Source organism: Vicugna pacos, chromosome 2, assembly GCF_048564905.1.
Source record: "Vicugna pacos chromosome 2, VicPac4, whole genome shotgun sequence".
NCBI classification, from domain to species: Eukaryota; Metazoa; Chordata; class Mammalia; order Artiodactyla; family Camelidae; genus Vicugna; species Vicugna pacos.
In genome coordinates this window covers 44799926-44826985 of record NC_132988.1, presented here as the reverse complement: position 1 = coordinate 44826985, position 27060 = coordinate 44799926, and the positions used below count along the sequence as shown (strand labels likewise).

The 27060-nt window shown below is 37.4% G+C and overlaps 1 protein-coding gene across 2 annotated transcripts in view; it reads right to left on the bottom strand.

The window, feature by feature from the left end:
- COL25A1 (collagen type XXV alpha 1 chain) overlaps nucleotides 1-27060 on the bottom strand; it is a 409478-nt gene that overhangs the window by 154358 nt on the left and 228060 nt on the right. For both annotated transcript variants that reach the window (XM_072972767.1, XM_072972769.1), the window contains one exon: nucleotides 14949-14966. In XM_072972767.1, the coding sequence (XP_072828868.1) occupies nucleotides 14949-14966 (18 nt within the window). The remainder of the gene's footprint in view (nucleotides 1-14948; nucleotides 14967-27060) is intronic.

Here is a 27060-nt window from a genome sequence, read left to right as displayed (position 1 = left end):
TTCCTAGGAGTTGGATATCTCAGTAAAGGCCTTTTATTCACGAGAACTGTAAATTTTGCTTCCTTTGAACTGGCAAAAGCTAAAGAGGGAATGATTTTTAAAAGACAGCAATCAAAAAAACAAAGTTCAATTTGCTAGAGGTAGAAAAATGGAAAAGGAGCAAACCTTGGAAATTCTTGGCAGCCATAGCTGTTGAAATAAGAATAGGGTCATCATTTGTATTCCAGAAAAGTGTAGATCATTTTTATTTCTGAAATCTAACAAACCTTTTTCTGATTAATCTTTTCATTACTATAGAATTATAAGGACAAGCTAGTTTCATTTTCTAAGCATTTATGGCCAAATATCAGCCAGGCGGTGTGCTCTGAGTCTGGAGGACAGACATGCAAATACAATTATAACTAGTGGAGTAAATGCCGTGTGGTGGGAGTACAGAGAGGAATAAAGGTAGGAGAGCTGGACTTACAAAGATGACATTGGAACTGGCTCTTGAAAGTTATCCAGGGATAAAGGGGACTGGGGAGGAGTGAGGCAGTTCAGGCAGAAGGAATGAACATGCAGATGTGTGGAAGGCGTCCTGGATCAGAGAAAGATGAGGAGTTCAGAGTGGTCAGAACATATGTGGTGTGGAGAGTCAAGATGGGGAATAGCAGGAAAGAGAGATTTGGGAAGACTGGCTAACAATACCCAGGTCCCTGGGCTGGATTCTGTTGGCAATTTAACAAGGAGGTTGTGAGATCAAGTGTGCTTTATGGAACTCTGAGAGCATGGAATGCTGCTCTTCTTCAGAAATTGTTGCCTTGGTCCAAGAACGAGGTGGCAAAGACCTGAATTAAGATCACAACAGTGGAGACACAGGGAAAGCCCTAGATTTAGGAGGCATTTCTGAGGCAGAACGAACAAGACTGGCTGCCTGATTGAATATGGGGGCTATTGACAGATGATCAACATAGTTTAAGAAGTCCTATTCATTTGAACCTCACAATTTAGTGCATTTGAAGAAAAGTGTTGGCCTAAGCTGGTTCAACCCTGATAAACACAGTAGCTCCAGAGCCAAGTGTAAAATCTAGTTTTAGGGATGCATTTCAAATCCAAACAGAGGGCTGGCATATTTGGCTGACCTAATCAGAAATAGCTGAGAGAGAGAGAGAGAGAGATTGAGAGACAGGAGAGAGAATTCTCTGTCATCACTCTTGGGTAAAAGCAGCATGGATGATGTACGCTTGCCATGCTGTGCTGCCACCACACACAGGCCATCCTTCTATGTTAACTTATGAACAAAGTACATTTCCCTCACTCCACTTTTCCACTGTAAACTGAACATGGACTTACTATATTTTAAAAGCTACAATTTCCTTCTTCTTTTAAAGATAAGGAAGTCAGAGTGTGCTGCACAGCTGTCCTCTGGGAGCCCAGCACAACCTCAGAGGTCACTGCATGTTTGATGTCCATGTGCCCAGGCACTCTTGCAAACATTGCTTTATCAAAGTTCACAGTCTCCCAGGGAGGAAGGAAACATGAACTATCCAGTGTTCTGTTGTTTAAGCTGATGACTAAGCCTCAATCCTGCTGATTGTAAGATTTCCGTCTTCTCCCTGACTCTACCACTAACTTGGCCCACTGTGCCAATGAGATAGATACTCAAACCGTACAGGCATGAAGAAACTGAATTTGGTATTGTGGTTCTTAGCATGTATCGGACACTACACAAAATCATATTGTAAATAGTATTAATCATGGAAAAATCTAGTATTTACTCAAAAAGTAGGGACCCTAGCTACTTACATGTGGATAAATCTACCTTGTTTCTGAATAAAATGTTTTATGCATTTAGCATAGGTTCACCTCTAACTAAAATGTGAACATGTATTCTTCGAAGTATACACCTCAACACTGAACTCATATACATCATTTTCTGCTTTACTAGCATAATATATTTTTAGGGACATTTCCTCCTCAAATCATCAATCTTTTGTTTGTTTCATAGACTCCCAACTTTGCAAATAACTTCAGCTAGTAATTTGGAAGTTTAAAACTTTTTATGGAAAATCTGATGTAAAAATGTAGGCATTCCTATATACAAGTATAGGTCACTCTGTGTGTGTGTGTGTATGTGTGTATGTGTAGATTTATGTATAATCTCTTTTAAAATGCTTCAGAAAAGAGTAAAAATAATAAGGAAAAGTATAATTTGGGGGAGTTACTTAAAAATTAAGTTCATAAAATGAATTATATTGGTGATTAAGAGCTCAAAGTTTGAAGTAAAACAGATCCAGACTGAAATCTTGGTTGTGATCACCTGTGTGATCTTTAGCAGGTTCATTAAGCTCTTTGAGCCTCAGTTTCTTCATCTGTAAAACGGGGAAAACAATGCTTACTGTTAGGTTAAAATGGAACACTGTCCACAAAGCAACTTGTAGAATGCCTGATTTACCAATGGTAATGATTATGAAGCACACACTCAATATTTTAAATATTTAAATCATGGAAAACACAAAATAAAGTTTATTTTTCAGATACTTGACCTGAGGATTAAGAAAGTAAACATATTGATTTCCTAAACTCAAAAGGCAATGTGGTGAGAAATGTATCAGGTGAATGATCAAAAACTTTTAGAGAATACACAGGTTTAATATAATTTACTTCAGTGTTCAAGGACTATTCCCAAAAAAACAAAGCAAGACAAAAACACTTCATTGTCCTTTTAGTCACATCACTTTAATGACGAAACAAGACTAAACTTTAGGCCTTAGAACTATCTAGTCATCCCTAGCACATAGTAGGTGCTCAATTCTTGCCGAACTGAAACACCCAGAAAGAAAAGAATGCCATAAAACTCAGTGTTCAAAGCAGCAACATATAAAAGAATTATACAAGAACCAAATTCAGTGTTGCTGCAGAAAAACTGTGTTTATTATAGTGTCAAATTCTGCTAAGCCAGGGAAGGGAATTATAGCTATAAACAGATTTATAGCTTCAGATTTTACACCTTTCGTTTTGTATTGAAGATTAAAAGAAATCCAGCAGAAAAGGGGGTTGGTATAAACAGAAACTTAAAATCTGAAAACCAGCCCCACTTATTGCAAAACTAATTTTTACAGCTTTTATTTTCTAGACATTTTCTGTAGTAAGATTGTAACTATAAGTTCTCTTGTGATGTCAGTTTGAGCCTTGGACAAGGGACTATATGTACCCATGATCAGTCTTAAATCATAAGCAGCTGCCATAAGGAAACAATTAGTGAGGACTAGCACTAAAAGAAAGTTTAGAAAACCAAACATTAAAAAAGGTCTCTCAAAAGTAAGGCTGATGTAGCTCAATGGAGTTAAGGGCTTATAAAACAGCAGGAATCAGGGAAGCTCACTCTGGCTTTCTTTTCTAACACAATACAAATTAAATACAGCCAAATTACTGCTCCTGCCAATCAAAACCAAGAGGTCCCTTCTTTGTAGAACCATTCCTTACATCTAAATATTTTAAGAGATTGCTAAAACTATTTTTTTGTTGTTTAACTTTGCTTTTTTTTTTAAAAAAAAAAAACTTATTTTTAAGAGGTCAAATAAAATGAACTCCATGGTGAAAGACTTGAAATCCTAAACATTCCTTCTGTTGAAAGAAAGTATCAACTTGCTCTCTAAATGCCCACAGTAGCCCCTGTGATTTTACAGCTAATGGTGTAAACTATCCTACAATACCCTTAGTGTCCTCAATATAATTCAAATGTATTCAGAGGTACGGTCATCTTTAAATGATGGGTTTAATTTGCAATTGTCTATTTCTGCATTTTTCCTAATATAGTGTCCCCAAATAATTTTGCCCACACTATTTAAGAAAGCCTGGTTTGAAGGTTACTTTGATTCTATGTTCACTGGTAGTTTCTTACAGAGCAATATTGGTTTTGTGAATGATAACTGAACACAACCCAGGGATGAGGATTAGGATATCCCTTTGAGTCTAAGGGGATAGGCAGATGGAATGGAAAAAACAAGGGCTAGGTTTGTCTGTAGTTCTCGAGCTCCCCGTGTAAATTAGAAGCCTGATCTCCCTCTTCCTCAGCTGATGACTAAACAGATCAAAAGATTTTAATGCAGGCTTCTACAATCACCATGCTCTCCATCTCCAGATTTTCCTGTATCCTTACCTCCTCTCTCGTGGGACTGAAGGTAATGTTGGTACATACTCCCCACTCCCCGCCCTGCTCTTTATCATTGTTCTCACTTGTCTCTTCAACAATTATGGGTCCCTTGGATTCTTACCCCTGGTCTCCAAACATGTTCATTCACTCCCCACTAAAGTCAAAGGGAAGAAAAGTTGTCTTTGCCCTCTATACCCTCATTCTAAGTTCCTAACTTCTTACCATCTCCATCAAACTGCCCTAAATAATAGACTGGTCATAGAAAGAACAGAAATTGAATTTGAGCAAAGAGGAAGGAGGTAGCAGAGTAGAAGTCCTATTTTTACATTCTGGTTTGGGGAAAAATAAAGTAACATGAGTTGAAATACATATTGGTCTTGAGGGCATTTCTTTCCATTAGGAAGAAGAAAGCTGAGCTATAGCAAGGGAAACTGCTGAGCCAGTGGACGGGGCTCTGGAAAGGAGTTACCCTGGGCTAAAATAAAACTAAATAAACTGGAGCTTGGAGGAGGGAGGGCTAACAAAGCCCATAAATGTCAGGATTGCCCAAATTTGTGTCTAAACCTTTTGTCTTTTCACTTTACTCCCTTCATCAGCTATCAAATATACTATTTGGCTTTAATTATTACCTGACTTATGTCCTAAATTCTTTTCCAGGCTGCAGTCCTGCATTTACAACTGCTCACCAGATGTCTAAGCCAAGATACGCCATCATCAGCTCAAACTTCCCAGTTTCTACTGCAAGCCAATCATGCTTCTGACTTCCATACTTTTGTTTAACACACCACTGCTCCTCCAAGCCTAAAGCCTCAGTGTTATGTCTGGTTCGGTAAATGGAATCCTATGCAAGTCCTATAGATTTTATTCTCCCTCAAATCCCTTGTATCTATCTTTCCATATTTGTTGCTAGCACCCTTGTTCCTGGAAAACAAGAATAGCCCACCAGCCTCTTTGGTCTTCCCTTACTCAACTCCATCCTACATACTTTTTGTCAGGCTATGTTTCCTAAAGCGCATTTTTGTATATCATTCTTCAGCTTAAAAAATTTCAAGGGGTCATTTGTAATCTGCAATGAAAAAGTTGTTACAGGCCATGATCCTCCGTGGATGCAAAAGCTAATAGGTGACACGTTGTGGGAAATCTGCCTGTGTCCAATGTCCTCTATAATCTGCTTCTAACTTTCCTTTTTTGCCTTATCTCTAACCCACCCCTGCCTCCTTCCTCATAAGGATCCTCTCCTCCAGTCAGCCTTGAACACCAGCTGTTGTCAGAATTCCCCTCACTCTCATCACTTTCTATATCTTTGCTCATGTCATTCTTTCTGCAGAATAAACATCATCAATTATCATTTTGCTTGGAATAATTTCAGCACACTTTTCTTGAAACCTCTTACCTAGCAACCTGAGCTACGGAGCTAACTGGGAAAAACCACAGTAAGAACTTGAGTTTCTGAAAGAAATATTAGTCCCTGCAGTAAAAGCCCCATCTCCACCTCCTGTACAAACCCTATCATTACTGCCAGTCACTGTTGACTCACCTCAGTGACCTCTCTGGCCTAAGCTTTACTTGACCCTCTTCTGGGTATGTTCTTTCTTCATTTTTGAACTCCTTAAGGACTTGTAGCTCTTAGTAAAACTTAGTGCATGCTTGCTAGGTTTAAGATGTATGCTTCACGCTGAACTAGCAGGAGCCTTGAGGGCAGGAAGAGAGGTGAGGTATAGATAAAAGAGGGAAAGGTAATAAGCACCAATGTTGGAGGTTTTAATATGTACTAGCACGTGATCTTTGGCAGGTCACTTAACCTCACTGAGCCTCAGTTTCCACCTCTGTAAGATGGAACAAACAATGGTTACCTCACATGGGAATAGTAGGACATAATTAAAAGGACATATGGTCTTCTATAAATATTATTCCCCTTCCCCTCTTCTCTTCCTAATTTAAATGTGTAGCCTTGTACCTTACACATAGTAGGTGTCCAATAAATGTATTAGCGTATTTCCTGCAACAGAGGTTTCTAACAAGACATCAGAGCTAAAATTAATATTCCCCGAATAGCCTGTAGACAATAAAAAATTCAGATATTTTATGTCCAACACACTCTCAATTAATGCTTATGAGGATTTATTTGACTTGGGCTTGAATTTGTGCCATTCAAGGTTACTACCATTTCTCATTTGTTGACTCAGATGACTCTAGTTCAGAAGAGTACAGACTAATAGCAAAAGAAATCAACAACTTCACACAATCTCTTCAAGATGAAATGAATGCTATTCAATGAAAGATTTTTTTCTCACATTGCAAACACGGGCAGACAATTTTGGCTCCTTTCTCCCTTCTGCCTGTGACTCCAAACTTTTAGAAAAGGAGTATTCTAATTTCACTCTCCCGACCTTTTCAACACTGAGTTACTCCTGAAACCACGGCAATACTGCTTTGAAAACCACAGATGACTAAAGTTATTCACTGACCTCCCGATTGCAAACCCAATGACAAGAGTTCACATGCGGACCACTCTTCCTTCAGCTTCTTGGCAAAGCTTCCTGGTTCTTCCACTGTCTGATAGGGCTTTTTTTCCTCTTCCTCTCCTGTACTTCATAACTAACCCGCCCCCCTGCTGCCCCACGACTTCTCTTCCCCTGGGCATCTCACCCATTGCCACAGTTTCAGCTACTACTTATCTGTCCACCCTATGCCCAGCTGTGGCTGCCCTCCAGGACAATGCCTCCTGCCGCCCACACATTTCCTCCTAGATGTACAGCTCTCATCTCAGATCATGACGCCCACCACTAAAACGCTGGTTAATTTTCTTCAGACGAAACTGCAGGCACTTCATTCAGAGTTCTGATGACCCAAACTGAGACTGTACTAATTACATAAGGAGGCTTTCCTCCAGGCAGATGCAGCCCCCAAGAGGGCACACAGCCTTGGCAAGTGAAGCATGAGCTTCACTTTGAGACCACACCGGCCCCTTGGCCGAGTAGCCTTGTGCAGTGCACAACCTACACAAATGTAAATGGTGGCCCTGAGTTTGTTGCAAGAAGTAACATTTCTTTCAGGAACTCAAAACCTCACTGTGTTAATTTTTCTTTTACAAATAGCTCCATAGCTCAGGTTGCCAGGTAAGAAGTTTCAGGGAAGCTGGGCCATAACTATTTTAAGCAAAATGATAATTGATGATATTTATTCAACTATATCAACTGAAGATGTATCACCTTTGATTTATCTTTAATTCCATGTATTTTTTTAGAAAAATATTTCCTGAATGTAAATTACTGTGATAGATTCTGCCTGGTTTAAGATCTCAAATAATTAATACTGAATGAACTGACTGTAAAAAACAAACCTGAAATGCAAAGGCTTACATTAACTTAGGAGGTAGTGAGGTCTCCTACAGTCATTGTTAAGACTAGGTTTATATGCGGTTTGGATAAAAGAGAAAAAATAGAATAAAATGTTTCTGGAGCTATCTTTCTACCTACTATTTTATAGCATTCCACTGTTTTAATCTCTACATGAACAAAGGAATATATTTTGTATTAAAAACGTGGTATCAATTGAAATACGACTGGAGATATTTAGAGAGAAAATAAATTTACCCAATTAAGAATTCTGCTGGATATCACAATTACCAAAGAAATCCATAAGAACATTATTTGTGAAATTACATGTCCATATATAATAAATTTGAGAAAATTTGTAAACAAAATTTTGAAATTTGAAACACTTCAAACTGAATTAGTTTGAATTCACTGAAGAACAATATTTCTAACTAAAACTCTTTGATATCTTTAAAAAGAATAAGATACACATACAAATGTGCACATAAATCTTTGTTTTAGATAGAGAATCTATACAATAAATATAAGAGTGATAACACTTTTTAATGAATTTCTTAATTTTAAGATTGAATTACTTATCCTAAATCTCTGTATGTTCTGAGGCCATTATTCTATAGGCTATCTATCCAGCAGAAGAAATATTACTATAAGGGTAATATGTCTTCATGGCTTTGTCTCAGTGTGAATGCATATGTGAGAAGGTATGTATGTAGGTGTTTATATGTGCATGAATACATCTTAAACAATAACACCTTTGTGTGCCATACCCTGTTCCAAGTGCTTCATTAAGTCATGTATTAAGTCAAACCATCCATCCTTGTTTTATATTGAAAAACTGAAGGAAAAAAATAACTTGCCCAAAGTCATACAGCTTCCAAGTGGTAGGCCAGCATTTAAGCCCCAGTGTCTGCCTGTGGAGCCCACCCTGCCTTAACCCTATCCAATGTATTCCATATACTGCCTTAAAAATTAACTCTTAAAAGCTGATATTTTCAGTTGTTTCAGTCATTTCATCACCAAATGAATATAAAATTATCTTTAAATCTGAATTGTTAAATATATACATTTATTCATCAAAACCTTGTGCATCTTCTATATATCAACACTATTTAAAAACTGAGATACAAAAATGAGTTAGTTTGGGAATGATAACATCTTCCACATACGCTGATCAATGTCAGATTAATTATTCATGAAAGGCTGTATGGTGTCACCTTTATTCAGATAGAATTGAAAGGAATATATTTGGTAGAAAACAAAGCACAAAAAATTGGCAATAGAAGGTCTTCAATTAATTTCAGTAGAAAAGAATTCTAAGCTAAAATTAAACTTTGAGATAATGTTATACCAACCATTTCAATATACAAATGACCATGTAAAAATAAAGAAATATGGATTATAGTAAAATAAATAAGCTGTTCTATTGTGTGTACTCTTAAAGATAGAAGCTATTTGGAGTACAGTGGAGTCTTTTATCATGTTAACCATTTACTTAATAAAATACAAAAAAAAACCCCAAAACGTTAAGACATTAATAATCATTCTCTTCATCATATAACCACCACATCAATTATTTATATGATATACAAAGAATGATAATACTTTATTAAGTCTGACATGATTTATTCAGGATGGAATACATTACTAGTTTAATATGACAGTTCTATTATGTGGTAAGTAAAATAAGGACTTTCTGTACACACACACACACACACACAGACACACAGGCACATGCACATACACATGCACACACCAACACATGCATTTCAAATTTCTTGGAGAGTGTATTTGTCCTCTCCTTGCCCCCAAGTCAGATTACATGGATCTGACAAAGGCTGGACTGGAGCACAAACATGAAATATGGGAATTGCTAAAGTGTTAGGTTAGAAGGAGCTTAATATATAATTAAAAACATATGAACGTAAAGTTAAATACTGCCACCAAATGTATTTTTTTCAGGAATAATTCCTTATAAGGCACACAGAGCTTGTTTTTCATAAATTTTAGTAAAATGTGAAATGGCAACAATGATATCAGAACAACAACAACAAAGTAAAAAAGGATTTGGGGAAAAAGGCAAAGTGACATGGTCCACTTCTTCTCAAGTGCATCTGAACAAGTACAAATGAAAGCCACACGCCTCCATGTGCAGTTGTCTGATGGTATTTGCTTGTGGTTTTCTCTTGCATTTTTTTCTCACTGAGTAATACAGAATTACACCACACACACAACTTTAGTCCTCCAAATTCCTAAGAGAATTATACCTCCTTTATGTTCACATGCAACTCCAAAGGGGAGTTATGAGGAGGACTTTAAAACTCTAAAACTTTCATGCAAAAGAAAATGCCTTTGGTTATGGAAGGGGTACCTTTCACTTAATATAATGGTTCCACTATTTCATTATCCTGATATACTTATGGAGCTATTTAGGGCAAAGAGAAGGCCAATATATTTTTATAAAGTGTACAAAATTGAACCCTGAGAAGGTTTTTTAAAAACTAGCTTTTATAATTTGTATTAAATTATCTATTAGTGGAGGAACATTATTGCATTAGCAAGTGGTGTTACACAGAACCACCACGAACTACTTTCTATAGCTGTCTTGATTGTTAAAAATCAAATCTAAACTTTGAACCCTACAAATAACTTGTTACAAAATAAAGTAACATATCATAGGTATGACCCTGGGCTAAGGCTATCTGTTTATTTTCATCAAAGATTAAATATATATGAATAAACTACTATAATGAAGGGAAACAAAGGTATCCAAACCCTCCAAACCATGTGGATATGAGACATTGACATCAATAAATGTTCAGTAAAATCTCAGAGCTTAGAAACCTCAGACCTGTTTTACTTGGCATTACTGATGACACATGGTATTACTGACTGGCATTTAGAATTATGAAAAGCTGATAATTTTCTCTCCTTTTCAGCTTCCCTTTCCTTAAGATTTTGTGTGTACTATATGCAACTCAACAAGATTTGTTGAAATTCTGCTACAGACAAGGAACTAAGTTAGGTGTTGTGGAGGATACTAAAGATTAAAGAAAGCATAGATCCCACTCTTGAAGGTCATGAAAGCTAGTAGTAAAGAGAGAAAGGATGTTTATAAATAGCTATGATACAATAGAAAGAGGAAAAGGGAGGGAGGAAATTAATGTTTACTGAGTGCCTGACACATACTAGACACCGTGTTAGAAGTTATACATGTATTATCTCATTTTAATCCTCACACCATCTGTTGAAATAAGACATTATTATCTTTGCTTTTACAGATGGGGAAAATGAGACTCAGAGTGATTGAGTAACTTGCCCAGGATCACAAAGCTTGTAAGTGGAACAGCTAGAATTTGACTTACAGTCTGTCTGGCTTTGCTGTCTATGCCCCCTCTATTTTAAGTGTAAAGTAATACAAAAAGCTGTACAGATAAAGTGCTGTGGGGATACAGCAACAGCGAGAAATTACATTCAGCTCAGGGAGACTAATGGCATCCTGATGGAAGAAGCAACGTGTAAGTATGAAGGGCTATTATATTTGGATGTGTGGAAACTGAGCATGACTAGGGGCTAGGCAGGAAGCAGTTCTGGAGAAAAGAGTAGTTTAAGAAAAGACAAATGAAGAAAAACAGATTTGAAGAGAAAAAAGATTAACTGGTTTGATTCAGTTTGGATGAAACACTGTGTCCAGAAAGAACATTAATAAAAAATTGGTGGGAGATAGTGCTACAAAAACAGACCAAATCAAAGGATTTGAATGTCAGGCAAGGAGCTAGATTTTATTTCCCTCTAAATGGTAATCATATTGAGGTTCAAAGTTTGGAGGGGTCAGAAGAATGACAATCAGAACCATGATAGAAAAACTTTACCTGGAAGACATAGATAGGTTGATACTGGTTGATGCTACATTCAATCCCAACTCTTGACATCTCCATTATAGAGACAGGAAAAAGCTAAATGTTCACTTTCCTGACTCAGCTCCTCTACAGCAGTGACTGGCCAGGCAACAGGCAAGTCTTCCATGGTGTGAAGAACAGCAATGGGAAGTCAGAGTCAAAAGAAAGAAACGTGGAGTCCTTTCAAGTAGGCAATGGGCTAGAAGCATCTAATTGTTCTGTCAGTCAGTAGCAAGGCTGCACAGAGCATGCACACCATGACTCTAATACTGGACAGTAGAGTGCAAAGAGAAAAAGAGGACCTGGGATGAAGACAGTAATGCAGAAAGGGAATGGAGGCTTGGGGAGCCAGGAAAGGACTCAGTCACCAGAACAAGGGTGCCTGGATCTGGGCAGAAACCCAATGACTGGAACTAAGGCACGGTGCCAGGACCACACTTAGAGCAGTGGCATTGAGGCTGGGTCACCTGCATGTGAGAAAAAGGGATCCTTAAATGCCTCATGTCTGAGGTCCCAACAGAACCTGAGGGGTAAGCAGATGTGCAGACGCAGAGCAGGGCTTGCAGGAGGCTTAAAGTCACCCTCAGAATGGTGGGCCTGCAACTGTACTTTACTACCAATATGAAAACTATTAAAAGAGCAGAGACTGAGTCTGTCTTGTTCACCACAATTTTACAACCTTATTGTTGTGTCTTGTACCTAAGAGGGGCAAAATAGATACTTGAGTTATTAGACTGAATTATGTTAATATGAATTAATGAAAAAAATATCAGGGTGACTTTCATTTTAATAGATTAATTTTGCCCCATCCCCCTGAATAATTCTTATTACCTCTAGGTTGAAATACAAATGCTCATCTGTGTTTTTTCTAATTCTTTCTTCTTTCTTCTTTCTTTCTTGTTGTCTCCCGTTATTTTTTCTCTTTTTACTCAACCATTTTTTCAGATCTCTGTGATATTATTCACTCTAATGCATCCTGTTTCTTCTCTAAGAATTTGATTTCCTTCGACTGGTGGATTCACAGCAATATCCTCTCCATTCATTCCCCTGCCTCTTTTCCCATCTTAACCACAGATGCCAGCATTGCCTTTTTTCTTTCTAATACCCTTTCACCACTGCATTTCCCTTATCAAGAACCATTTTCTCACCAATTTAGGTAAGGGCTTAGATTTACCTCTCTTCCCTAAGGCCTATTTTCATAGTTAATTTCATAGCATCGCTGCAACAGGGTTCACTTTCCAGTTTTTGCAATTATTTTTTTAAACAATCTAAGTCAAATCCATCTAAGCCATCTTCAGCTTTAGAAAGATGGTCAGAACTCCTTGATTATTAGACATTTTCCCCTTTTACCACTGGTCTGCAAAATAACATCCTATTAATCTGGAATCCTATTAATCTACCTATCCTTCCTGAATCCATTGTTTTCCTTTTGTGTGACATGAGGAAGGCGTTTTGAAAGAAATGATCCTGTGACTTGGGTATCCATTAAAGGCAAACTCGTAGCCAAAATGACGGAATACCAGAGCAGGTCACCTTTTGGAAATGACAGTCCTATCCCTCTTGAAAGTTTCCAAAACGTTCAAGTATAGGCAGTTGAGCAGACGATTTCTCTGAAGAGCCATAGTAAATATAAGACCTGACGTGAAGGTACTCTGAAGTGCCATGATACACTTTCAAATCTTAGCGGCAGTGATTCATCTACAATGTTCCCAGTTCTGACCACTCTGGGCTTCCTCTGCTGGTTTGTTGTCTTTCTTCTGCTCATTCACTGTGGCTGTGTACTCAAGACTTACTATGATCATGTTCTTCTTTTTACAGTTATCCTCTTCAATATCTCATTAACGAATGTACTTGTAAAGCATTTTGTCCAGTTTTCCAAGTCTTTATATCCATATCTGAATTTTCCACTAGGTTTTATCTATAGGACACTTGCACTTGGATGTTGTAGTAGATATACATGCCAACCCACACCACTGCCTCCTTCCAAGACAGTGCTAGAATATGGGTCGCAGGTGTTCCTATGGCTTCCTGCATTCCTCAAGCAGCTGGAGCGTGCTGTACCTTCTGGGGCAAGCCAGAAGTGCCAGGGAGTCCACACTCAGGCATGACTCTCAACAATGTAGAGTGGGAAATCAGTGCATAAATGCATCAATTTCCGTGCCTCTCAGTGGGGAAATTGAGGCATGCTCTATGCTGTCTCTTGTGGGTCCCTCATATGTTCCACATATACAGGTTCTCATAGGTTCTGTGTATATAGATATATATACACATAAATACAGAATAAGAAGAGATTTATAAATATATCCTATATATCTAGATCTAGATCTAGGATAATAATATTTCCATGGCTGTTGTAAGCATTAAATACAGTAAAGCATGCAAAGCACCTTTTACTTTCATTCTTCTCATTATAATACAGCAGTTTGAAATTTAGGGACTAGGTTATAACTTTTTCTTGTTTTGTTTTTCCTCTCCAATTATTACCTTGAGGCAACTTAGACTCTTAAGAGTGAAAATTATAAATAATGAGAGTATTCTCTGACATGAATATAAATTAACTACTTGTGAAGCTATTTCTCTTGAGTAGCATGAAGAGGACTGCTCTGCTGAAGAAAGTAGAGGTTTCTGTTTGTTCCGTTAAACTTCCTTATATTCAGAGCTCATAAAAACTATAAATACTACTATCATGGTCTAGTACGAGAATTAGCATGCAATAGACAATTTGGAATATTGACTAACAAGGAGATCATGAAAATCATTTATTTACAAGACAATCTGGGACAGAAACAGCATTCAGCATACCGAGGGAAAGAGATACAAGGGGCACTCAATAAATCATTATGTTATTTATAGGCATTATAGTGTTAAAGGTAAAACATTAACAACAGTGTTTCCTTCTCTCTAGCTTCCTACTGACTACAATAGGTATTAATATTGAGTTTCTTAGTTTTTACCGAATCTCCACTTTTGACAACTCCCTTCTTTTGTACTTTCAGCTCGATACACATTCCTCCCCTTCTTGTATTTCCTCATTTTCTTCAATATGACTTAGGGCTCGAAAGATTGTCCGCTGACTGCCTTCACATTTAATTATAAATCATGTCTTCAGCCGTTAGTTCATACTGAAAATGTAGAGTGGATTCAATATCTGTCTATAATGAACCACAAGTAGCTGGTAGGACCACAATCTAAATAATCAGTCTGTGTGGATTTACAACAACATGACTAGTACAAGATTAATCAGTGCCTAACGCAAACCAGTTCATATTTGACGTCTACTGCTAAGCCATTTTATCTTACATTTAACTCCTGTGGCACTGTTTCAGATCAGTTAAGAGTTTTATTTTATATGACAGTACATTGTCACACTTGCCACCTGGTCCAACAGCTGACGTGGCTCACAAAACCCTGAAGAGGCCCCAGAGCTTTACTCATGGGGAAGATTTGGTCTCCTGTGTGGTGTCATGATTACTGGTTCATTAGCTTTTTTATATCCTTTGAAAAAAAAATTACAGTAAAACCTCCACACTGAGAAAATCCTAAATTGGAACTAATCTGTTAAGAAAAGAGTTCACTTACCTGCAGACCGGGCTGACCCTGAAATTAAAAAAAAAGAGAAAAGGAAAACAATTACAAAATTGTTTTCTTAAGTGAATATTTTCATTCCCAAAACTTAAACTAGTTCTGAATATCTTTTCAAAATATTTCTGAAGATAATAATACCTAACTACTGACAAACTTCACTTTGTGTTTTTTTTGAAAAATTATACTGTATCTTAATATTTTTACTCTTATCCTATTTTTTGAAAATCTTGACACTAGGATCTGTTATATGTAACTCCAAAATGACTCAAGGGTTTTAGTATGTTCTGGAATTAAAATGGAGAAGGAGAAGGCTAAAGGTGAAATACACTTCACATTATCATGATGAGTGGGTTACATCATCTGTGCTATAGCACAGATTATTATTATGAGCTACATATTCAGAGATGGCACAGAGTTAAGAAAAAAAGAGGCAGATATTTTAGTTTTAGAATTCAGTAGCTCTTTGAATTTCTCACTATTTCAATAGTATTTTATTGATTTTTAAAAATAAACATATATCTTGTACTCTACAGAATTCAACCTAAGGGCATTTCCAAAGGATATAAGAGGTCTTTGGCTCAATTACAGTGCATCATAACTCCTCACACAATCAATAGATTACGTAACCTCTGGTCAATCTGATTCATTTTAAATGTCACTTTCTTGTTGCTTAAGCTGATAAAAATTTCAAAGCAGCAGTAATTGCAAATGCTTCTCACAAATGCAAATCACCTGTGAATAAAACTATTGATTACGTATCACCTTCTTAAAATCTCCAATTGGGTTTTGTGTAAGATGAGATGAAAGAAAAAGTTCACACTGAGTTAGAGAATCTTAAAAAATAAATAACGTATAATCTCACTGTATCAGCTGCATGCTTACTGGGTATTACATGAAAGAATGGCGCTAATACAGCTCCCAAAGAAGACCTTCTCTCTCTTTCTCTCTCAGCCCCTCTCCAGGCTTGGAATTTCTCTAGGTACTTGTTCTCTGACTGGGGAGAGAACAAATGATTTTCAAGAGCTTTGTATGAAAATGTGGGTGGCTTGGTTTTATCTAGTCAAACCAGGATTACACACCCAACTCCTGTACTCTTAAGTGATGGGGAGGGAGAAAGAGAATACCATTCATTAATTTCTTACTGCATTCCAGGAAGTTTTAGATACATTCCTCCATTTATTCCTTATACCTACTCTGCATTTTATAAGTGAAATAACTGAGGCTCATAGAAATAAGCTAAAAATCACACAGTCTATGGATAGAAAAGCCAGAATTTAAACCCAAAACTGATTCCAAAGTTCATGCATTTTCCACCAGGTTATTCTGCCTTTCACTCTGGAAGTTTAAGCTCACAGCTATATGCATACTCGCTCAGATCAACAACGGTAGCAGAGCACTCTTATTTTTTTTAAAAAATGAAGTATAGTTGATTTACAATGTTGTGTTTGTTTCTATTGTACAGCATAGTGATTCAGTTATATATATTTATATTCTTTTTCATAATCTTTTCCATTATAAATTATTACAAGTTATTGAATATAGTTCCCGGTGCTCTATAGTAGGACCTTGTTGTTTATCTCTTTTATATATAGTAGTGTGCATCTGCTAATCCCAAACTCCCAATTTATCCTTCCATTCTCTTTACCCTTTGGTAACCATAAGTTTGCTTTCTATGTCTGTGAGTCTCTTTCTGTTTTATAAATAAGTTCATTAGTGTCACTTTTTAGATCCCATGTATAAGTGGTATCATATGATATCTGTCTCTGTCTGTAGCAGAGCACTCTTCATGTGAGTCGACACTAAACTTCCCAACCACTCCCAAGCTTCAACAGTGTGAGTCTCTGCTTCTAGATGCAGACCTAGGACCAGCAGGCATCCAGCCTCTTAACTGATACCTGTATAGAAACCAGGTCAGCAAAGATTCTAGAGGGTAACAGACAGCCCTGACATCAGCCCTAAGCATGGAGAGCCTCAAAGTACAGGGCTGTTCACCTATATGTAAATCTGGATCTTCCCAGATCCACATAATGGATGAAATTACAGTGTGTGCTTACTCTCACTTGCATTCTCACTCTGTCTCTGGATGCTTTAAGCTTCTCTTTCTGAAGTTTTAAACTAACACATACTCAGGAATGCAAACATACATCTTTCATAGAAACTCAAAATACATCTCCTATATACTTTTTTTTGGTGGAAACTAAAATGTAGAATTCTCTAAGATCAGAAAGAATTTCTTCAAAAGAATATATTTGAGCATCATTGCTAAGACATTTTGATTCCTATGGTTGCTTTACAAATTACAGGCTTTTTCTGTTTATCTTCAATATGTGGCATTTCTGCCATTACACTGAACAAATGATTTTAGCACAATGTGTGTATAAATGTGTATGTTATTATACACCAATATACATTGCACTATGAATTTTATGTTAGTGATAGTGTGAACAAATAGTAAATAATGGTAAGATTAAAAAGTCGACTTTTACGTCGGCATTGGAAAGTATATAGTATCAAGGACTCAGATTACCCTAACCTGTGTTATGAATTTCAGATGTGCATGATGTGTGCGCAGGCAGGTGCGTATGTGTAGGGTGGGGAACGTGAAAAAGAGAGATGGAAGTAGGTTGGTAGAGAGGCTTCCCAGAAAACGATGCATACAACATGACAAGTTTGGTAACTCTCCTTAAAACGTAGATTACACAATGGAAACCTTACAAATCTTACACAAGATTCCAGGATTGCTGACCCCAAGTCTCCTCACTCAGTGTGATGTAACAAACTATTCACTAGCAGACCCCTAGAATACCTGTAAGAAAACAGTCTAGCAGCTGCAGCCTTGTACTTCTGGAAACAGAGCCATCTGCCAAGTAGGAGAAATGATCAAAGGAGAGGTTTCCGTGGGCATGGCAGAGTCAGCTTCCCTGACGGGAGTACAGAGCATAGAAGGCGAGGAGAAGAGAGCCCAAGAAGAGCATCTCAGGAACTCCCTGGTGACCGAGGGCACTGTGTGAGGAAGACCTCCCCACAGACAAATCACCTAAAGAAGTATCTCAGAATTGCTCTAAGTTGTCTCTGAATAGTTCATTGTGAAAAATAAGTATTTTCATTCATTAATGGATATTTTTCAAATCTATTCTAATGTATACATAGTGAACATTATTAGTAGTCAAAAGGAAAACCTAATTTCTTTGGGTTTTCTAAAATACATTCTAAATTAGTAGTAATAAATTATGAGTAAGGTTCACAAAATACAGCTCAAGCTGAATTTTTAAAAATGGAATTTTTGAAAAGGAACTTTTCCCCAAGCAGATCACCAAAACATTTCTATAAATAAAAACCTGAGTCTAGTACAATCAGGAGCCATGCCAAGGAAAATAATGAAATCACAGAAACAGTGAAGTTTGGAACATATATGTAAAGATGGAGAAGGCTGAATACTCTGAGTTGCTGATTTACTGTAGTCAACAGCTCGATGCAATGCCCTCCAGGCAGCGAAGGCACCAGCGTGAAGAAAAAGAAACAGCAGGAGGAGCTGACTTTAAAACGTGGTAATCAGAACAGTGTGGTGGAAAACAATCAGCCAGTAGCTGATGCTTGACAGCGAAGTGTTCAAAGAAAGCTGAAAGTTTCGTGAGGCAAGTAAACCACAATGCAACATGATAAATGAGATGACATGGCACTGGAGTGTGTATTGTTCCTTGAGGCAACTGAAGAGCAATGTGAGCCATTCTTTGTTAAGTTGTTATCGCAAGTATGGTTGCCAGAAAGTACCAACACTCTTCTCTAAATCGACAAAGTCATTTAGATTTCTGACTGAGGCAATTAGTTTCACTACATGATACTTTTTTATGGCTGGTAATTCTGTGTCATTCCTTGTCAGATGGGACAAATGCTGCTTTTCTATGAGCACATGCACAGAAATGTATGCAAAATTTGTACTTTTAAAATACGGCCTTACTTTGAAATACTGATTAGGATAGCAGATCCACATATATCTTTACGGCGATAAATAGTAAATAAAATCACTTTCATTTTCAAAAACTTGAGGGAATATTAGTATTGTTTATGCAACTCTAAAAGGTGCTACCTCTGCTTCGAGGTAATTGGAAAGAAATCACTTCAATAACTTAGAAACTCATCATTAAGAAACCCAAGCTTGATCACCACTTGTAGTACCCTCAAATTCAGATTCATTTCACTGTCTTGAATTGAAAAAATAAAACTTCAATAAATAATTTCTATGCTGTGCATTTTAGAACACTTAACAATCTAAAAAGATCATTTGAAGATGATCACTGTAACTTCATTGTCTCTTGAAAACTCTCCAGTCCACACATGTGGATGTCAAGCTTATTTTCCTCTTCAGGAGAAAATAGCACCTGAAGCAAGCATCCAGGTAGCACTTTAGAGCAGCATCACAGGAATGTGAGTGGGGGCAGGACTGTTCTGCTGGCAGAGGTTCTGAGGACCCACAGGAATCCTATTATAGAGCCATCTCAATGGGTTCCCCTAACCTTTCAAGAGTTGCAGTTTGACCTCAAGTCTGTGTGATTAAGTAGAACGGATGCAGTCTCCGTTTGCAGCACCAGGAAGCAGGACTCTTGCTCATCCTCCCTACACTGTGAATCTATTCACGTTTAACTCCCAATATCCCAGTGCCCAAGTTATAACGTGTTTCAGAAATAGTAGCTGAATTGCTGAAAGGTGAGAATATTTTGACTGGTCCAAAGATGGTTTACAATATTTTTAGAGAACCATTAGAAAGTTGACCACCTTTACATTACAGGGTAATATTTTTAAAATGTAGCTTCTCAGTCTAACCCAGAACAAGTTCTACTGGTTTCTATTCACGGCAGAATAAACACATCTACGTCAAAGAGGAAGTCTCCTCCCTCAATGGAATCTTCTTCAGATAATAGAGTGGAACCAAGGCAGAAGCTTGCAGAGGTGTCAGAGGAGGATTCCGATACCTATATGCATGCCTCAGAACAAAAAGCATGCGAGTGCTATCCTGAAGAAAAACCACTCCCTAGTTTGATTAAGCCTCCATACCTACTTAATGTGAGAATATTATATCAAATTGCCTTGTAAATTATAAAATGCTATACAATTTGAGCATGGCAATTTTAAAGTAGGCTATAAAACCAACACCAACAATTCATTTAACTAATTCAAATTTAGATAAAAGTGTCTATTAATTTTAAAAACAAATTAATATGTAAATGATAAAGTACAGAGAAAAGCAATTGAATAAACAAAGCATTACAGATTATGTGTATTAATTTAAAAATGGCTTTGCAAAGACTGCATAATCTCTCAGTGTCTACAGCTGCTCATTGCTTCCAAGGATTCTTACACACTTGGCTGAAATAAATGTTATTCATAATTTATATTGCCTGTTGTGTCACCCTATAGGATAGATATTAATAATTCTTACCTTAGCCACAGTCACATAATATAACTCAGTTAAGAGTATTTCAATTTAAGGTTTTCTTTTGAAAAATATTTAATCCTCAGTAGTTTTAATTCTGGGGTGGAAAAGTCATACTCTTCTTGAGAGGAAAATAAATAGTTACAGTCTCAAGCATGATGAATGTCTTCTTGTTTTTTAATTATTTGAAAGAGAAAGAGAGCAAGAACACAGAGATGGTTTTGCTGGGCTCAATGTAAAGAAAACAAAAATTCATTCAAAACTTGGAAGATTTCTTTCATGATATTCGCCTTTCATAAATAAATAACATGATGTATTTAGAGATTTACTCATATTTAAACAGATTAACAGTTATCATTCCCACAATAACTTTAAAATGTTATTATATTTTCTAATACAATACTATATTTATCTTTTCTTTCTTATGATTAAATGTTCATAACGGGTACGTAAAAAAATAGTTTTATTATGTGCATTTTTGTCATTAAATTTTCACATACAGCGCATAAGAAAGATAAAGACTCTATGCATTAATTTACATCATTAAAATGTATTGGATGCCTAATAGTCCGCTGAGGGTGATTCAGATATTTGCTATTCTAAACAATGTTTACAGCTTTCTATGTAAATATTTGACTATATCTGATTATTTCCTATTGATATAACACTGAAAATGCAGTGCAATTCCAATTATAAACTTCATCTATTTTATTTATATCACGGTATATAAAACAGAGTATTTATTTTCTAGGATCTAATTCTACATGTGTATATGTATGCATTTAATTAGATATATATTTGTAAATCTATAGGAAGAGAGAAGAAAGAAGAAAAGAAGGGAAGAAGGGAGGGAGGAAGGGAAAGGGAAAGGAGAGAGAGAAGAGGATAAAATTAGTACACGAAAACAGTGGTTATCTCTGGGTGGTGGAATTGTGAGCGATTATATCTATCTTTAGAATTTTCCATACTCCACAAAATTTTATTAGGTCCACATCTTGATTAAAAAAATACTTAGTATGATTCCTGAGTGCACTGCAGAAAACTTCTGAGCAGAACCTTAATTAAGTCTTAAACTTTTTCCATACTAGATTCATTCACGCAGAGATCTAGGTCAGTGATTTAGAATTCCATTTTCCAACTTTCTCCCAATTCAGGGTGTTTTTAATTACTTGGAAGAATGTTGAACAATTCTTAAAACTATTCTTTGAAATTCAATAAGTAAAGGTTTTAATTTACCTTCTGTGTATGCCCCACATCATTTCTAGGAATAGATTCGGGCAGAGACAGAGGCAGAAGAGTTCTAGAGTCAAGTACTGAGTATAGGAAGTCATGGCTCCACATGGACCAGGGATCCCTGTTCAGTAGAGCTTGTTGGAAACTTTGCTGTTTTTGCAGGCTGAAATATTTGGGTTTGGGGATTTAGCTGTATTATTCTACAGAGTCATTTAAAGAACTTACACTTTTGGATATAAATATGTATCAGACTTCTAAAATATACCTCATATCCAAGTCTTTTCACCAGCTGGCATGGAATCAGCAAGGTGTAAATAAACGACAAGTTTACAAACATGTGTTTAATAGGATACAATAAATACATGGAATACATGTGAATAGAGACACCTGCTCAACTTCCACTGTTTTGAAAACACATACATGTCTTTTAAAGAATGCAAAGGCAATTTTTATTGCCCAGCCAATTTTTCTTAAATTGTATACAATGAATAATTTGTTTTCTGCCATATTTATTAACATCTTTGAAAGAGAGCTATTTTGATTGCACCAGATAAATAGTGGAAGCCAATTTGCAAATATCTCTGAGTCTGATTAAATTTATATAAGTGCCCGATTCCAATTTTCTAAATATCGTGCAAAAAGATAAACTTGACAGTATTCTCTGCAGTTGTATTAGACGTTTGCATTAATAAATGCGTGCCAACAGAGTCAATTAATTGATCATGCACGAGTTACATAATGCTTTTTGCTCTGGTGAGATAGAACACTAAAAGTGAAAACCTATTTCAAAATTGGGGAGGAGAAGCTCTGCAAGCCGGGAGGCTGATGTGCTTTAGGGACCAAGATGTTTGGGGCTGTGTCATAGCAACTATCCCTTACTGACCACCACAAGACACCAAGAGCTTTACAAATGACATCTCCGTTACAATAACGCTACAAATTAGGGGCCATTTCCATCATTTTGTAGTTGAGCAAACCAAGTTTCAGGGAGGTGAGGTAATGTTCCCAGTCACACAGTTTCTAAAATGTGAAGCTGTAATATGGACATGAGGTTGTCTGTCTTGAACGCTTTTTTGCTCTCATTTGTATCACACTGGTGTTTGAAATCATGGTGAGATTATCCAAGAGAAGCAAATAGCAATCATTCTTAACCTTCTTCTGAATTGGTTAAAAGCTGTAGCTGCTCTAGCTAGAGACATCTATATATCAAACAATATTTTGCACACACACAAAAAACCCCTCAAGTCCATCTGTGGGTTCTCTAGCAAATCATCCATCCCAGCTAAGAACCCCTGGGTAGGCAAATACAAACATTTTAGGGGCAACAGAAGAAGAGTGTCCCCAATAGGAAACTGAGGAGGAAAACAATTAGAAACAACAACCAACTCGAGTTTATAAAGCCAAAGAGTAGAGAGAATTTTGAAAAGAGAAATTAAAATGAGGACTACAAAGAATCCATTGCATTTAACCATTAGGAAGTTAGAATCTTTACTGTAATTGTTTGAGCAGTGGGTGAGAACATTAAGAATAAGCTCCAGGGGTGGCAAGCAGGTGTCACCCGAACTGGCAAGTCTGGTTGCCAATGGCCACTTGGAATAATGTGTGAAAAGAAGGTTCTGAGGCTGGGCTAGAGAGTTCAGGGAAGGGCGCTGGGATTAATCAGCAATGTCTGCAGAAGGCAAAAAGTGGAAAGCCTGTGCACCAATTCTCTGCCAGCCTCAGTAGACAGTTATTTTGAGTAACTATGTGTAAAGGGGAGAAAAGAAACAGGATAGTAGCTAAAAGGGATACAGAGTTGAAGAGAAGTTTTTTTTTTGTTTGTTTTTGCAGTAAGGTGGAAAGGAATTGAAAATGTTTGCAAAGTGGCAGAAAATTGTTAGCTGAAAAGAAAGAAACTGGCTTGTAGAGCAAAATAAATGTATAGGAGAACACAAAAGGAAGTGTTGTCAGAGAATCAGGGTGAAGAGAAAGGGCATCCTCTTGTCTAAGAAGAGAAGAAAGGAAGTGAGGATAGATGCAGACACATTTGGATCCACAGAGGCAGAAGATGGAAGTGTTCCAAGCCCTAAATCTCAAGGCATCCTGAAGAAGAAGTCTGCTGAATGCAGGATGGAGGTGGGAAAAGTAAGATTGACTGATTATTTATTTGTTCAATCAGTGTTTGTTAAGCCACTAAAGTGTGCCAGGCATTCTTCAAGTCCTAGGAATATGGGTAATGTAATTAGTAAAACAAAATCCCTGCTAACAAAGTCCCATCTACTTGTTGGAGGAGACAGACTGTAAGAGAGAATGTTTATAACCACATGGCAGGTGGTAATAATGGCTAAAAAGGAAAATAGATAAGGATAAGGAAACTAGAATAGGAGGGCACTGTTTTATAGGATGGTCATGGGAGGAATAGAGGGGAAATGAACAGCAAGAGGAATGGCCCATAAAGAGACAGGGTGTTACCGTAACGGACAATGTGTCTGGACTGTAGGGAGCGATGGGAAAGGGGTAAGGTGTGGAGTCATGGAGATGGAGGAGGCAGACCTTATAGAACTTTGTAACGCCTGATGAGAACTTGGTTTTTAATTGAGGTGAGACAGAAAGCCATTGAGAGGAGATTTTGTACAGAGAATTGACATAATCTGAATTATATTTGAAAAGGATCGTGTCCATTGTGGGGAAACGGGTGTAAGAAGGCAAGAGCGTAAGCCTGGTAGGAAGTTAGGAGGCTTTTGTAACATTCAAGTAAAAGGTCAATGATGCGATGGGCCAGGATAGTAACGGTGGAGAAGGTAAAAATGGTTAGATTCTGCATATACTTTGTTTCAACAAGAAGGGAGCAACTGGCTGTGTTGAATATTGTCCACCAAAATTTGAACGGAACCTTGACCCCTAAATTTGTCATGGTGAGGGTACTCAGTGACCCTGACAAGAACAATTCCAGCAGAGTGAGTGTCAAAAGAGGGAGAAAACAGTGTCTGGTGACTGTGGACAATTCTTTCCAGGAGTTTTGCTGTGAAGGGCAGTGGGAGTAAATAAAAGCAACACTGTCTGGGGAAAGATATGGAGTCAAGGACGTTGTTTTTTTTTCTTAAGATGGAAGATATTACAACCTTATGTTATGTTAATAGAATTATCCAATAGAGAGGAAAAAATCGATGATATAGGAGAGAGGCAATTGCAAGTGCAATGACCTTGAGCAAGGAAGAGGAGATTGCCTCAACTGCACAAGTGAAGGGACAGTTCACTCCTTGTAGCGGGAGGAAAGGAGGGTACAGATCTGAGTAAATTATCAGATTTGGTGGTGGGAGTGTATAGAAGTTATAGTCTTTTAAAAATTTTTAATTAAGGTGTAGTTGATTTACAATATTGTGTTAGTTTCTGTTGTATGGCAAAGTGATTCAGTTATACATGTATATATTATTTTTCATATTCTTTTCCATTATGGTTTATTACAGGATATTGAGTATAGTTCCCTGTGCTATCCAGTAAGACCTCACTACTTAGACGTTATAGTCTGATGACTTCTATTTTCTCAGAGAGATAAGAAACAATACTTTTGAAAAGTTAAGTGGGAAAGAGATGCTGGAGGATTCAAGAGCAAGAAAAAGGTCTGAAATAGCTAAGAAAGGGACAGAGTGACTGGGTCACGGACACGGAAAGCACTATGCATCCTCTTGAGATGAGTGGTGGTGAGTTTAGAATGAGACCAGTTAGCAGAGTTGTTTTTCTCCATCCAAATTCAGCAGTGTGGGTGCAGGTTCAGAACTGAGGGTGAGTTAGATTTAAGTAGGTTTGAGGCCTCCCCAGGCCAGGACAGAAGGAGAGAGGGGGAAGGCAGTTACAGAGATGTACACATGCAAGAGCATGAATACCGTGATGGAGCAATGGAGCCCCTTAATCTGTTAAGGAGGGAAGTGACGATACAGGAGGTCTGTGGGACAGTGTTTTCTATTTCTTTGTCAGATAAATTTTTTATTCTATCCACATTATGTCTGGTGTGATCTATTATCATATTTTTAACCAGTGATGTTTTAACAGTTTTTGAATCATACTTTTAGTTTATTTTCATTATGTTCCTATCTCTTTAGGCTTCGTTGCAGGAATTCAATTTCAATAGCATATACTTGAACAATCATAGAGATAGTATATCCATATTTACTCAATTAGGACTCAAAAATCATTGAAAGCATAGAGTAATGATGCAAAATACGTTGCCTACAATACTCTGAATTTCCCTATAATCCTTCTTGTCTTTAGAAATTGTTCATGAGGAGCTGTCACGGAATTGCCATGAGTCACCCATTCCTATGTTTTCTGCAACAAGGCCAAAGAAAGTTTACCAAGTCACAGAACTTTAAGGGGTACAGTGGTTGGTAAACAAAGTGCTGCTGCAATGCTAGAGGACTCAGGCAGTTCCAGCAGGATGGACTGACCCGATTTTAAAACTGCATTTTTGCTCCATCAAAGGTAATGACATCTAGTTGTGCCCAAATCCAGGCTCAGTTAGACTTGGCAGTCAAAGCCCTTGGCTCAGCTCTGAAGAGCCCCTTGGCCACTGTGACCTCCCTGCAGTGGCTCCAGCCTCCCGACCCCTCCCACAGGCTTGCTCCTGCCATCTGCTCAGCCCAGTGCCCTCCCGCCCTCTCCACGTGTCAAAATCCCGTCCAAGCTTTAGGGCTTTCATCTCTTTCACAGAGATTTGCCTGCTTTCCCACAGCAGATACGAACTTTATTTCTTCTGAGTGGCCACAGATCGTTTTCTTAATTCTTTTATGATGTTACATTCCACCTTAAATTACAGCTAGCGGTGCCTTACCCCTCCTATTCAATGGTATGCTCCTTGAACTGCTAACACTTACACGCTGTTACACTACGCCAGGTACTGTGCTCTTGGTCTTGCAGACATTAGTAGGTATGAGTATCAGCTCCACTATAGAGTTGTGAAAACTGAGACAAGAGAGGGTAAGTGACTTGCCTGAGGTCACATAGCTAGTTAGTGGAAACACTGAAATATTAATTCAGATGTCTTATTCCAGAGCCTATAATTTTAACTATTATGCTATATTGCACCTTGGACTGTGGAAGGTATATTATATGTATATTTTAAAAATTCTTCTTTATACGAATTTTTATTCAGTCAACTTACTAAATGCCAAGGCACTGTGATGGTGCTAGAGGAACAAGGGAAAATAAGGCATGCACCCTTCAGTGGGGGAACTTGCAGTCACAAGTGACACAGAGAAGTTACTACATTTTCAGATTCCCATGTTTTATTGGGCTTTTTCTTCCCAAGCAGCTGGAAGACCTTCTCACAAAGGCTTAAATGATAAAAAAAAAAAAAAAAAAACTAGTTAAAATCCTCTCTTCTCACTGCAGTAAAAATGATTGTATTGAAAAATAAACTATCTTAATTTATTTTAACAGATAACGTTATGCAGTTAAGTGATGCTG